The following is a 15,165-nucleotide window of genomic DNA, read 5'->3' as shown; positions in this document are numbered from 1 at the left end:
AAGAGCAAAAACACTTTTCATGGAACATATACAGTTTGTCAAGAAACAGTTTACACATTGAAAATAAATACACTTTTTCATATTCCGCAGCAAAATATATTACTTTTTACTTCAGTTTAACATTTTCTTTAAATCAGGGATGACTATAGACAGTATTTAAAGAGAATTAATGCAACAAAACCGCAAAAGCAATGCAGAAACAAACCAAGAACAACAAAAAAGAAATTCAATTTTGTTAGTGTCAAGAAACTCTTTACATTCTACCGTACTTTACCGTTACCTATTCTTCGTAATGACATTTAAAAAAATTTGTCAGTTAGTTCATGACTCATTATTGCTTTTTTTTCATATCTAAAATACCCAAAATTGACTTTTTAAACTGCCGAGCAAAGGGTTATAGTTTGATGTGGTCCAACTAATGCCCTAACACTCAAAAGAGTGAATAAGGGGTAAAATTGAATGTAATATAAGGAAATACTAGAACCATTGCGCGGAAGAAGTCCTAAATCATGAATTACTGAACGTACTTAATTACTCGAAAACTTGACCAAAGTCCAAAAATTTCGGTATTGGCAAACTAGTATCCAACACCTAAATCTTGAATACTATCTTAGTTACAAAATATGATTTATATTTAATAAAATTCATGCTTGGACTAGTATGAATTCAATGAGTATATCGTAGGTAGAGATATTAGAGACGGTTTTATACAAAGCTAGTGAGATAAATACTATTAGAATATCAAAATACTTGTATCGTGATTTATCTTCAAAATCCTTTGTACCAACCGTACTAGAGGTAGATCGCAATATATTTTAAACAGTTCCCAAGAAATATTTGCAAAATAGTCTTGGGACTTAGAATGTTAAACAAATTATTTCCTGAACCAAAGCTATACAAGATGAGGAACCAAACAAACATGATCCCACACAAATTTGTGTTGAAAAATCTAATGATTTATATTAAAAATAGCAGCATTTCTTTTTATCAGTAAAACAAAGTGACTATCATAAAGTCGGAGTTATTAGTAGTTTTCGATTCGGCACTTCTCTATGCGCTATGTTTGAGCTCTACGCTCTTGTCGTGCAAAAGAGAGTAATATGGGATTATACTAGTCGGTTATACCAACAGTTATTTATTCAATTCGCCACAATCCAAGATTTGCTGAATCGAAAACGACTATGGGCTACCTGACAATATCCCTTTTTATTAACTGGTTAAAAACATTACATTGTTTACTTAAATAACATGTATTACAAAATACTTATACCTTACAAAATATATAAAACAAAACAAATTTCAACAGAAATATGCGTAAGTACAATACACGAAAAAAAAGAAACACAAGTTAAATTCTTCAAGCCGCAAAATGAACAAAGCTAATACACTGCAACTCTCTTATTTGCCATACTACAAATAATAACAGAGATATACCACAAACGCATAACTTAAATGACAAAATCACAAAACGCATGCGCAAATGCTCATTAACAATATTTATATACCAGCCTAAAATTAAACACGAAAAAAATACAGAAAATCTATTATGCAAATTCACCGCAAACTACAAAATCACAGCTAAAATTTTGCCATCAACAATTTAATACCAAAATATAATCACACTCTGCGTTTATAAAAATGAAATACAGACACGCAAAACTCTATAGAAACACATAAAAAAATATTTTAAGTTTCATTTTTATTTACAATGAATTTTTTTTTCACAAAAAATACTACTTAAAATCAAAATGAATGCACCTACCATTAAAAAAATGTTAATAAAAGTTTTTGATTTCACGCTCTCCTATACTAAAGCTTGTTTCTATAAAACTTCAAACTAAATAAAAAATTTAAAAACTAAGCAAAACAATATTTCTTAAATAAATAAATTTAAATTTAAACAAAACTCATTAAATCAATAACTTAAGTTAAAAACAATCTACATTTCAATACTTTTAAAAACGACTGTACATTATTAAATAAAAATTAAAAAAATTTTAAATAAAAAAAAATATTTTTTTTAAATAATATTGTATAAAAAGTCAATAGCAGTTTTTTACAAAAACAACGCTTTGACACATTTATAATAACTGCAATTTTCGCATTGTACAATATTTGATATTGATTTTTGACTATTTTTCAATTTAAATATAAGAATAAGTTTTTTTATGAGCATACTATTTCAAAAAGTACTCACTTAACCTTAAACTCGTATTCAAGATGGTAGAGTTGCAACTCCACATAATATGCGAACATCATAATGTCGTTCATATTATGCCATTTATCAGAACTCAAAAGCTAGAAATTACTTCCGACCAACTGCTTCCCACAATACACAATATCCACCTGAGACCATAAAATTACAAACATTTTGCTACCGAAACACTCGTATAGAATGGACTTGCTACTTGCAAATATTTAACATAACCACAAATTGTTTTTAGGAGACCCTTAATTAAAAGTGTTTGTTTGTTCAAGCATAGTTAGAGGATAACTTTTAAGATCCGCTCTTTATCTTCTCATATTGCCTTAAGGTGAGTGAGACTAAGACCTTCCGTAAGTGGTTGGGCTTCTTTTTGTCCCACAACGTATCACTTATTATGGAAAATTATTCGCGAGAGTATAGTATAGTCGGTAACTAACAAACTATTTGGGCCAATTCATTATATTTTTTGACCAGTTAGAATAGAATAGAAAATTGTAGAGGTATACACTGTGACCTGTGGTCTACATTAACTCCATAACTCTCAGCACACTTATAAATTCCAGTAGATCCCGGGAGTAAAGAAGTCGACGCCATACATTCTAATATCAGGTGTAGGAAGTTTCAGCCACATGTCACAAAAGCGACAAGTTTCTGATTATACCATGCCCAGATTGTATAGATGCCTGAGCTTACAGTAACCTGTATAAAGTCCCATTCGTAGTTTGTTTCATGAGAGGTTTATTACACACTTAAATCTTTCAAATTTAGAACCTCCCAATAAGCGTTTTACTTGGCGTAGACCCGCCGTCTGCCGGCAGTGTCCTTCCTTATCTGTCTTTTCCCCATTCATCAACATCTCTCTTATTGTGTGTGGCCCCAACGCTATAAAGAGTTCTTGGCCCAGCAGATTAGGTGTACACTGTTGTGCAATAATTGATTATTGAGTCGACATCTTCTCTGACCAAGTGGGACTTTGTCTCATATGAAGAGATCGCTTTAAGTGCTGCTAGGCTGTCACTCATAATAGTAATGCGTTGGTTAAGGTACTTTCTCGGGATGTTTAGTTCAGCGCCCCACATAAACAATGCAAAGGTTTCCTGTTAAACTGTACGTTGAATATTTATCATTGATCAAATTATGCATAGAGCCAGAGAAATATAACTCAATAACTTATCACACTGAAGAAACCGCTGAGAGCGCCAAACATAATGTTAATAACTGTAGCAATTGAAAGAAAGCGAGAGAGAGAGAGAAAGAGATTCTATAAAACGTTTGATGTTTCCAATCGTCAGTTTACAAGTCCCGAAGACTTTATGTCAATGCCGTGGCCAATGTTCAGAGGACCATAAATCTTACGCAAAATTTTTCTCTCGAAAACTCCTAGTGTATTCTAATCGGATGTTGACATCGCGTATGCTTCTACACCATTAAACAGGAGAGGATTGATAAACGACTTGTTGAGTTTGATTTTGGTTCGTCGAGAGAGATTGCCTACTCCGTCCAAAGCAGCACCTATTGGCAAGAGTGATCCTGTCCTGGATTTCGAGGCTGATATTGCAGGAGCTGTTAATGCTGGTTTCTAAGTTTACGAAATTATCTACGACTTTAAAGGTATGACTGTTAAAAGTGACGAGGGAGCCAAGACTCGAATGCGCTGATATCAATATCATCGGTATACGCCATAGAAGCTTGCACCTTCTCCATTTAGCTCTGCAGCTCATACTATTTCCAGCATCAGGTTAAAGAAGTCGCACGTTAGTGAGTGTACCCTGTCTGAAACCTCGATTGGTATCGAACGGCTCAGAGAGGTCCTGCCCGACCATGACTTAGCTTTTGGTGTTGCTCAACGTCTGCTTATATTGCCGTATTAGTTTTGCGGGGATCTAGCGACATAATACCGTTCACTAAAATGCCTTTCAGAATCAATACAAAACTAGCTCTTAGCTCAGCACAACTTTAAATCAACTCAGCTTAAATCTGCCTAAAATTGTAAAGTCCACCCATTTAAGGATTATGCGAAGTATTCTGCAACTTGATAAGCATGTGAGACTCGCACATTGAAAGCCTTCCTTAGAATGCCGCTCATGCGCTTGACTACACCAAACTCGCTTAAAGCGTACAATTCGATTTCTCCATAAGTCAAAGCTCCAAAAATAGACAACTTCAGGTATATTTCCGTGACGACGCAAATGGGTCAGACGTCGCTACGAATGAATACCATTTCCAATACGTACATATCTACACTTCAGCATGCAACCGAAGTGAAATGTTTACCCCACTTCCGCAGCTAGACAACTGACTCTATGGCAGACAACGAAATCCCTTCGGGCTGTGTCTGTGAAAAGAAATGAACTCTATCCATCACACAAGGGATATTGTAGAGGCACTGAAATGACGGCCACTCAGCGTCAGTTTGGTTGGCTCCAAAAACAAGAAAAAAGTGTTGAAAATGAAGTGCAAAATGGTGTAAATGCAAGCCAAGAGGAATGATGCAGCACATGGCTTCAACGGCTGAAGGTAAAAGGTTGATAAACACACCGGCAGACAAATAGTCGTAGTCAATATCCTATGGGAATGCGTGAAAGCCGAGTTGCGAAGTACTCATTTCGCAACGCGATTGGATTGGACGCACGCCATAATGGCTGAGCGCTGCAACGCACTGCAGACGCGTGCACAAACGAACGCTGCAATGAATAGTTGGCTATTTAATTTATCTCTGCGCATATTGGCCCTGCACAGCCAGCAGGAGAAAAACAAGCGATGTGGCAAGGTGTTGGCAGCTGTTGTTGGAGTACCCCGCAAAGCTCTAAATGTCCCAACCACGGTAAAGAGAGTTGGAATCTTCTTCTGTTTTTCAAGTGTTAGCAACGGAATGCTTTCGCACGCCTGTGGGGTGGCATATTGTGAGGAATTGAATTGTCTGCATTTAAGTGCTTTTGTAGAAACTGATATACTTACATAAGTGCAACTGCAGTAAGTTCTATGGACTTGTGGATGTGACACGTGGACTAAAAGTGTCGAAACTGGCAAACCAGTCCCTCAACCAACAGTCTAGTATGTCTTCCATGCTCAGCATATGCACGCAATTTGGCCTGCTTTAAAGCTAAGAGTCGATCATCTACAGTTAGTCTCAGCAATCGCGGCTTACCTGCGGAGACACTATGACAAATTGAAAAATCACACTTGGAAATGACGTGGGTGGCTTCCTCTTCCTGTTGAATTGAGTGCAGATTTATTTTTAGTAAAATTTACATACTATTCTTAGTAACGTGAAGGATACAATATAGTCGGGAACTTATGGAGCGTAACTTCCTTCAGAGAAGTTGCGATTCACTTAGATAGGATGGCGGCTATACTAGCATTAAGTTCGCCGACTGCGTGTCCGAGAGTGATAAAGGAATACATATTCTCACCATCAATAGCATCGAGCTACTTCACAGTTACTCTAGTTAGAATGCCGGACCGTGGCAAGATTTCAAAGCTAGGCTGTTAGGTCTCACCTACAGTAGAATGGTAACAATTAGGAGTACCTTTTTTGTGCTTTTTAGTGGGCAGTAGGACCGCAGCTGAGCTGGACAGTTCCTCGCACTTCCGCGGTCACATAATTCTTCTGCTCCAAGATAAATCCCCAAAGATCTAGGGAGATCTTCACCCTCAGTAAAGGTAATCTTTCCTTAATTATATAAATCTCAATCAGTCAATATGAGATCGATACTAAAATTCCTTGGATCTCAGTTTTTTAGCATCTTCGCCAATTTAGAAGTAAATTTTAGAAGTAAAAAACCTATACAGATTTGTAGTAGATTCACAGCTGCTTTTTCGAGTGTTAATATCTAAATTCTGACTTCACTAGGTTGACGTTGACAACAATATGGAAGAAAATCCTGATATAGTATAGGATTAGAATATTAACTTGATTCCTTGAATATCATGGGGCCACCGTCGAAATCGATTTCAGAATAGAAAAATATTGCCAAGTTGCTACCCAAATTGCTTTAAAACATTATTCCTAGAAGTAACATTGAGTGATCTAGGATTCACTACGCGAATCGTAACTTCTGTTTTTAATACAACTTTATAATCACAAACATACGTGCAGTTAGAATTAAACAAGTTTTATCAAACAAGCTATCAGCATATTCTTTTTCATTTCTAGTCAAGAAAAAATATTAAATAAAGTTGCATATATCTTCAGAAAAAAATGCGCAACAAGGTTCGGAAACGACGCAGTAACTTTGTAAATCTACTTGTGCTTAAACTTTTTTTGTTAGAAAAATAGGATCACTTGAAACTTTGTATGTCCAGAGCAAATCGCCTTAATACAAATAAGATTATTTCTACTATCATTTACACCAGCAAACTGCCAGTGCAATCACATTGAAACACACACATCCTTTCCGCACTCAACTTCCTCTGACCAGATATGCTTTCACACCAAACCATACCGCAGCATCCCTTGCCATTTTCCTGCGTCGCACTCAAGTTGGTAGGAAGTAATGCGTCGAAAGCCTTTTAAAAGTTGGAAAAGTTCATTTCGACGTGTTGTTAAGATTTTCAACGCATCGCGTGGCAAGCAGTAGCCGAATAGATTTTCAACACCTCACTGTTGCTGGAATGACTTTTGTTGGAGTTGAGAAAATTATATTCAATTTGTTAGTAATATACATGTTTAATGTTTGTACAATGGATATTATGAGGCTCTTATTGGAACTGGGAGATTGTGTTGAGTTCCTCAGTAAAATGCTTTGTTTTCGAAGTACATATTAATCTTGATAAATCTTAAAATCTTGATTCGATAAATTCTTCCACACTAGGAGGTTCCAATTAGTTGGTTGTCGGTGGACTTTTATATCAAACTCTTTCTAGTCTAAAGAATATTATATAGGGTATTTGAAGTATTAAGTCCAAAGAACTTAGGGAAGCATTTTCATCGTGCACTTCCTGTTCTGGTACATTTGAATAGCTGAACATAACAAGAGTTGATATTCTTGTCGATGGCCACAGCATTCTTTTTTCTTCAAGAATTTCAAGCATGTCAAATGAATGTTGTTGAGTGTTATGTATTACATTTAAGATTTTAAGCTGTTTAAAGACAATAAAGTTAACTTTTTTACGATCTAATATATTTGTTTTAATAATAAAATAACTAAAATGAAGAAATGAGCACAAAAATTCATGTTTTATGGCGAAATGGAAAACATTCGCAAAATGTAAAGTTCCAGAGTTCTCACTGGGTATCATTTCTTTCGTGCTCACCTACACAGTCACAATTCCTCTCGTTCCGACCACTGAACTAAATCCGTTATATGCGACTTGTATTTCGCTTTCTTGAGTACAAAACTGTTTTCTAATTCTTTCTCTCGTTGAACTATATTATGATATGTCGCACCAACATTCGATCAAAATAAACACCTGAGAGAGAGAACTGTAGTTGGTATGCACTACAATTATCCGCTCCACACTTTCTCTTCATACTTTTAGTGTTTTAAAATATATTAAAACTTATATTAAAATTAATCTAAAATTATTTCAACACTTCGAAATGTAGCAAACACTTTGAAAAAAAAAATAAATTAAAACAGATTTTCAAACTTTTAAAAGGCTTTTTGAAATCATCGATTTTTTGTCATTAATATTGCATCTAATTGGTTATTTTTGTATGGAAAACATTTAAAAACCAAACATTCACATACTATCATACATACATATGTAAAACATATAACTCACTACTCATTAGAGCTGAATATCAGACATATCTCGAAATATGTCGAAACAAGCGTTTGTGTTTCATGCAATTTTTATACAAATAAAAAATAACATTTTTTCTAAAATGATTTACGCGCTGTTATTAACGGAAAATCACTTACATGCATACATTAAAATATTTTAAGAAAACTGAAAGATATACATAATAACACGTTTACACTTTTTCAATAATCAACGGAGTACGAAAAAACGCATAACAGCAACAAAATAAGGCACACAATAACACAACAAAAATTAAGAAAACAACAATGTTTGTTATGAAAATCAGTGAAAAGCAAATATTGCGCAAAATTAAATAATATTTATGCAAAAGCAAATATTATTTACAAAAAAACGTATTAAAACAAAACTTTTGCGCCACAATTTAACAAAAACATAACTTGATATTTTTGAAACTACTTACTACTTAATACTACTTACTACTCGTATACTTTATTGTTTGTTCAAAATAATTTTCTTCTTCTTTTTGTCTACAATATCTTTGTTTTTTCTGTTACAGGAGTTACAATTCTTCTATCGCTCACAGTGTTTCTCAACCTTGTAGCTGAGACATTGCCCCAAGTATCTGATGCAATCCCCTTGTTAGGTAGCGATTGCATTTAAAAATGCAAATTTTTTTCACATTTTTTATCGTAAATAGTTAACAAACAAATTATTAAAAAAAACTAAAACAAAAACGTATTACAAACAAAAAAATTTATTTACTTATACAAGTAATTAAAAAAACAAAAAAAAACAAATTATAAGCAAAAACAATTTCAAATACATTTTCCAATTACCGCAAATTATAACTTATTGTTATTGTTGTTGTTATTCTTATATTACTAAAAAAAGTACTTAAACCAGTAACAAAAAAAATACAAAAACAAAAAAACAACCCAACAAATTAACTAAATGGCATTTCAATTGAATAAATAACCAAAAACAAAAGCAAAAACACAATTTGTGCCAAAAATAATTTAAATGTTCGTTCGTTTTTGTCTACTAAACATACTCGTACTATCGCTACTATCCACCACTCTACTACTACTATTACTACTACTATCGCTGCTACTATTTTTTTTACAACTATGTACTACTAACTGCTAAATTATTACAATTAATCATTGTCACCTAATAAAAAAATAATTAATTAACATAAATATGTGTTTAGCTTCAAGTAACAAATCCAAAAACAAAAATAGTAATAAAAACAAAAAAATAAATTTAAATGTTTAGTTTAAAACATTTTGTTTTAGCTGCGGTCATTTGTTGTGTTTGCTTTTTTAAAATACTTCCTGCCAAAATATTTAGAAAAAAACCAAGGAGGGAAAGACCTTTAGGCACTTAATTTTCTGCTGACCCATTCAAGTCTGTTTGCTCAGAAGGTGTAAAGTAGGTTATAATATTAAAAAATAACAATAAAAAATTTCCACATTTTTTAATCATTAATCTAAAATCCCATGGCAACCTGTAGCCTAATTCACGAATCATTACTTAAACAAGTCATTAAAATAATTTCCTACGAAAAAGCAATAAATAACACTCCTTGAATACTCCTACTGTTAATACTACGCTCAAAATACAAGTACAGGGTTGCCAACACTATCAAAATAAACCCAGAATTGTTAAAATATTTTTTTAGGGTTACTACTGTAAAATAAGCGCACACTTCTAATCAGCCTCCGCACAAAAATCACAAACCTTCTAAAAAAATAATAAATATAAAAAACTACTTCTTCACTTCCAATATCAACAAAAATATATCATCAAATAAGAAACCCCAAATCTAGTTTTGAAAACATTTATTAGTTCTCACTATTTGCATACTTATATAAAAAGTGTCCTGGCACTGTCAAAGGTCCTGCAAGTGATCTTCGAAAACCCAAATCCATTAATTACCCTTTCTAAATAACCAAACTTAAGTAAACCCCATCTAAGCAGACTCAACAAATATGTAGCCTTAACATTGCAAGTTCTTCAAACAACCTAGGCACATATCCCAGTTCTATAAATCACCTTTAAATGCCCATTTATTTTAAATGCTATCGTTATCTATTCTTCTGTTAACCCTCTAAGAAAAATAACCATTTAAGAAGAGTTACCTAATACAAAAATAATTTCTAAAACTTTCACACTTCAAAAACATCTCTTTCAAAGCAAAGTTGTGGGATAACCAGCTTTCACTTAAAATTAAAATGAAATGAAAGCTTTCCGTATTTTCCAATATTTTCAGTTATACCATACGTAAAGAATATAATAAAGAATGGCTAACTTCAAGATAACCAACATTATCAGATAAATTAGTCAATGTTAATAATATCTGAACGATACATTTTCAGGCCTCTGGAAATAATTACCTCGTATGATTTTATTATTTGCAATAGAAGCAAATATACATTTTTTTTAATATATATTATTTTATTCTATTATACAACTCTCATTTGCAATGGTTCCGCAGAGCTTTCATACAATTTATGGCCAGATATTTAGAACTGATGTCATTTCTGTTCAGAGCTTTCATTATTGCGTTGCAAGTTAAAATTTAACCAATATTTCGAAATTCATAAAAACCATTTATTGCATAAAATAGCTTTCACTCGTATATCTAAATCAAAACAACGTGATAAAAAAGCTTTAAAGCTTTAACTATGTGAAAGAGCTTTCATTTTCATCCTGATCAAATATCCTCTATGTTACTGCCAAATAAAACATAAACTCACGAATTTCACTCCTCATTGTGATATAATTAGACACGCCTAACATTTTACTTCTTTCACTTTTATTAAAATTTCAAATATTAAATGAGAAAATATTTAAAAAGTTCCTCTAACCACATGGACTATCTGCAACAGTAAAATTTTCAAATTCACTTCCTAATATTCCAGGAATTTCTACTGTGAACTTCCATTACCGTAATTTGAGCTCTACTACTGGTAGAAAATCTCAAAACCACAACTTTGCATTTTTTTCTTTCAAAAACAAAAAACTTCTTACAAAAAAATTCCAAAAATTCCACAAAACTTCTTTTCTACATTTTCAAGCTTCCCCGTATTACAAAAGATACTTATGAGACAGATTTCAAATACAAGTTAACTTGGGAATCTACTTGTGAACTTAAAAATCTAACTCTTAATTTATTTCCTATAAGTATGTACATATATATATATTGACTACTTATTAATACTTTCAAACTAAAAACTTTCATTCACTAACGTTCCAATTTAGCTCTCTTAATAATCAAGTAGTTTCACTTATTTCCAGTTTCTAATTAAATTTTAGTTGTTGTCTAACTACAGGCTTTCTAACTTCATTACCTTAATTTAAAGCTTGTTTAGCCTTTTATTTTTTTAACTTCAACTCTAACAACTTTAGAGCACTCTCTAGCTCACTCTATATTTTTTTTGTAAAACAGTTCTTCTTAACCTTTCTAAATCACTCATTCTTTCTCACTATCTAGCTATCCCTCTTTGCTATATCTATCTTCTTCACTGTCTCTGAAACCTCTATGTCTCTGCTGCTATCCTTCTCTCGCACGCTTATTTCATTTCCAATTTCATAGCACTTTTACTCAAATTTCCAATTATTCATTTGCTCTCACGTATTGCTCAATATTCCGCTCACAATTTGTAACCAATAAGCATTGTTTCTTTATCAAAGCATTTCACTTCATGTCATTTGTATCGTTCACATTGTGTGTGTATTTGATATTTTTTAACTTTTTATCAATATAAATTAATAAAAAAATAATATATTCATATATTTAATACTCGTATTTACCTAATAACTGCATATTCATATTAACTATCGTTTATGAGTCGCAAAAGCCTGACCCATTTATGGAATGATATTTTTTGATAGCGAACCTTTTTTAAAGCATCTTAGTGAAATATTATTTAAATTAAGAAAAACGATATTAAGTATAAATATATAAAGAAATAATTGGCGTATTTGTCGAAAAGTCAATACTATTTTAAATAATTGTTTAGAAAAAATATCATTTCATTATGAAAAAAGTTATAAAAGTAATTAAACTATTTTCTTATCTTGCACTCTTGGGTATTTATAATTTATATGTGTCGTTTATATAAGTATATACATTTCATATAAAATAAGTGTTTTTCTTAATAAAATTAAATTTTTAAATAATTCTTAACATAGTACTTAACCATTTTATAACTGTCTTTTTTATATTAAACAGTTAATATTCGGCATTGAAATTATTAGTCCTATTGTCGACTATAGAAGCTATGGGTTCCTAAAAATATTTTAATTTGACTTTTTATATTAGCAAGTGTTTTTAAAAATGTTGCGATTACTTCCAAGTACAAATAAGTATTGTTTATAAAGCTAAGAAAGATTTTCTTGAAAATCTTCCACACAAAAAGGTTCATATCAAAAATATCATGACTTTATGTATGATTTTAATTAAACATACTTTTTCTAACATACTTTAATTATGCACTCTAAAATTTAAAGCCCTAAAAAGATTATCTAGTTCATTATTTCTTTTATTTTACATAGTATTACATCCTATTTCACTTAATATCTTGCAGACAAGTGTAAAAAGAGCAATCTCGCTTACCTATTGACCAGTGTCGTACTCTTCTAAAAAATAGCGTATAACGAAGAGATTTTTCAATACAACAATTAGATATCTCAAAGATCCACTAACCCTTGGATAATTATATTTCTCTCACATCATTTGCGACAAGAAACACATAAATAAGTTACGACTCTTATGAGTTAGGTTTATGTGAATAAAAGTGAAGATTCTACTATCATGAGCCTATCAACATAAAACGCCGGGACTAACCTAATCATTCGACGGCTAAACGAATATAGTCTATGCTTTTCCGGCAGAAACGCTAAGAACCGTTTGCAACCGTTTGCGACATTATACTTGAGCAGAGATCATAAAGTTATCTTGGCCCTTTTTATGATCTTATGGCAGAATACAGATCTTACTAGCTATATTCTTGGAAACTTTTCCATAATGATTTTTCCCAAAACGATTCCATGTACGTAATTGAATGATAAAAAACATAAAATTATTAAATAATGTTATCCGTCATTGTTTCATTCATTAGTATATTTAAAGAATATACAGTTGAACTTCACTAACTCGAATCACCACAATCCACAAAACTAACTTCGAGTCAGAGAAGCTTTCGAGTTACGAAAGATAATTTGTATGAAATTCTATTGTCAATTCAAAAGTTCGAATTATAGAGAGCTTTGAATTAAATAAGTTCGAATTATAGAAGTTCAAATGTACTTCTGTCTAACCGGTTCTACAACAAACACTACAATTAAATTACTGTAGAACTTAGTCCACCAATGAAGTTCATCAGGATGGCTTTGGCAATTATATTGTGAGAATTATATTGTCCGGAAATCAAATTTTAATACACGAGGTCATCATTATTTTCTTTTAACATACCATTTTATTTCCTCTCTACTAATATATTTCATTAAATAGTAGCGCTGTCTCTTTCTATCTAACTAGTCTCAACAACTTGACTAATATTGACTAAATCCTCTTTGCTTTCCATTTTCAATACCTTATATTTTCAACTTTTTATTTGATTTAAAATAGAGTACACTGAACGAAATTAAAGTAAATACAATTTCATAAAAAAACTCAAATTTTACAAGGGTATAAAATATAGAAATCATAAACAAATTCTAATTGCTTTATAAACTAACTTTTATTATTTTAAATGCAGCGAATTAAATTAATTTTCGCACAACACTGATAAATGGTTGAACTATTATCTGTTATGTTTTTTATCCCAAACTGTCTCGTATAGATCGCGATCTCAAACAAAACTCCTAACATCCACTTAGAGTTTAATGAAACACCCGATGACATACGAAGATCAAATAAGAAATTTTGTCAGCAATACACCAGTGTATTCAGTTTAATAATTTTGAAATTGCTGAAGCATCGTACTCTTTCGAACAACGTAACCTGTCAGCGAAAACAGCTGATTTCAATGATACCATATGTTTTTTTTTTGTATTGCCTTAGTTTCTCAATTCTTCACTATCTCCGCTCTCACTGTTATTTTGCTATACGCTCGCACATTTACTAAACATGCATTACTTGTAGCGCTCAGCTGCGCTTCTTCGAGGAGATCGCCGGAAATTACACTTTTTCTTAACATAATATAATTTATTTTTAATTTGAAAACTTTTATTTTATGCAAATTTTTTTACAGGTGTTACTATTCTGCTCTCGCAAACAGTTTTCTCTCTATTGGTTGGTAATGTCATAACAAAGACGAGCGAGGCCGTGCCGCTGTTAGGTAGAGTCTGAAACTATTTATATTAAAATATTTGAATTTGCACTCTAAAGTGTTGGAAAAAATTTAATTTCCAAAGAAAATTATTTATATAACTGTATTAAAAAAAATTCGTACAAATACAAAATAAATAATGCAGAAAATTAAATGTTTCTTGAATACACTTTTCCTCAGCTAAAACGATGAACTAACACTCTTTGGCAGTTTGCATTTGATAAGTATTACTTTAAGCGATTGACAACACTCAAAGTAGAACTATTGCTACTGTTTGAAATTCCACCTACCGCCTGCATTAAAAGAAACGTTTAACGATGATCCCAAATCGGAAGACTTAAAACCGAAATTATTAAATAAAATTGGCAAATCTCTTTAAATAAAAAAAAACTGCTAAAAATATAATTCTTATTTGAGTAAAACTTGATTACGGCTTTTGTAAATTATTAAATAAAATTGGCAAATCTCTTTAAATAAAAAAAACTGCTAAAAATATAATTCTTGTTTGAGTAAAACTTGATTACGGCTTTTGTGTTGATTAATACTACGCGCATGCTCACTTCACGCTCACGTCTTCGCTCACACTCTTCACTTTTCTTGGTACCAGCTTGACATTGCTCTCCCCAATTGTATACCCACAAGTAAAGAAAATGCTTTTGGTACCGTAATTAGCATTTATTTTATAAAAAGGTGCTACTTTTTCACAAATAAATCAAATTAAATTTAAATTGAAAACAAAATAAAAAAAATGTATATTTTTTTATTTTTTATAAATTATATACACAAACAATTTTGATATGAATCTATGTGTAATTAAAAAATATATATAAATTAAAAAATAAAATATAAAAATACAATACTTTGTATGGAGAGTACTCGCAAAATTTTCAAACTAATGATGTTTGCTTTTTT

At 31.7% G+C, this 15,165-nt stretch overlaps 1 protein-coding gene across 5 annotated transcripts in view; it reads left to right on the top strand.

Moving 5' to 3' along the window:
- Window positions 1–15,165, top strand: part of LOC105219235 (neuronal acetylcholine receptor subunit alpha-7) — a 585,197-nt gene that overhangs the window by 548,763 nt on the left and 21,269 nt on the right. For 3 of the 5 annotated variants that reach the window (XM_054228333.1, XM_054228334.1, XM_054228336.1), the window contains one exon: window positions 8,472–8,558. The exons of the other annotated variants lie outside the window; for them this stretch is intronic. In XM_054228333.1, coding sequence (XP_054084308.1) covers window positions 8,472–8,558 — 87 coding nt within the window. The remainder of the gene's footprint in view (window positions 1–8,471; window positions 8,559–15,165) is intronic. 5 annotated transcript variants of the gene reach the window in all.

The sequence above is a fragment of the Zeugodacus cucurbitae genome, chromosome 3, assembly GCF_028554725.1.
Source record: "Zeugodacus cucurbitae isolate PBARC_wt_2022May chromosome 3, idZeuCucr1.2, whole genome shotgun sequence".
In the NCBI taxonomy this organism is placed as follows: Eukaryota; Metazoa; Arthropoda; class Insecta; order Diptera; family Tephritidae; genus Zeugodacus; species Zeugodacus cucurbitae.
This window is presented reverse-complemented; position numbering and strand designations above follow the sequence as displayed.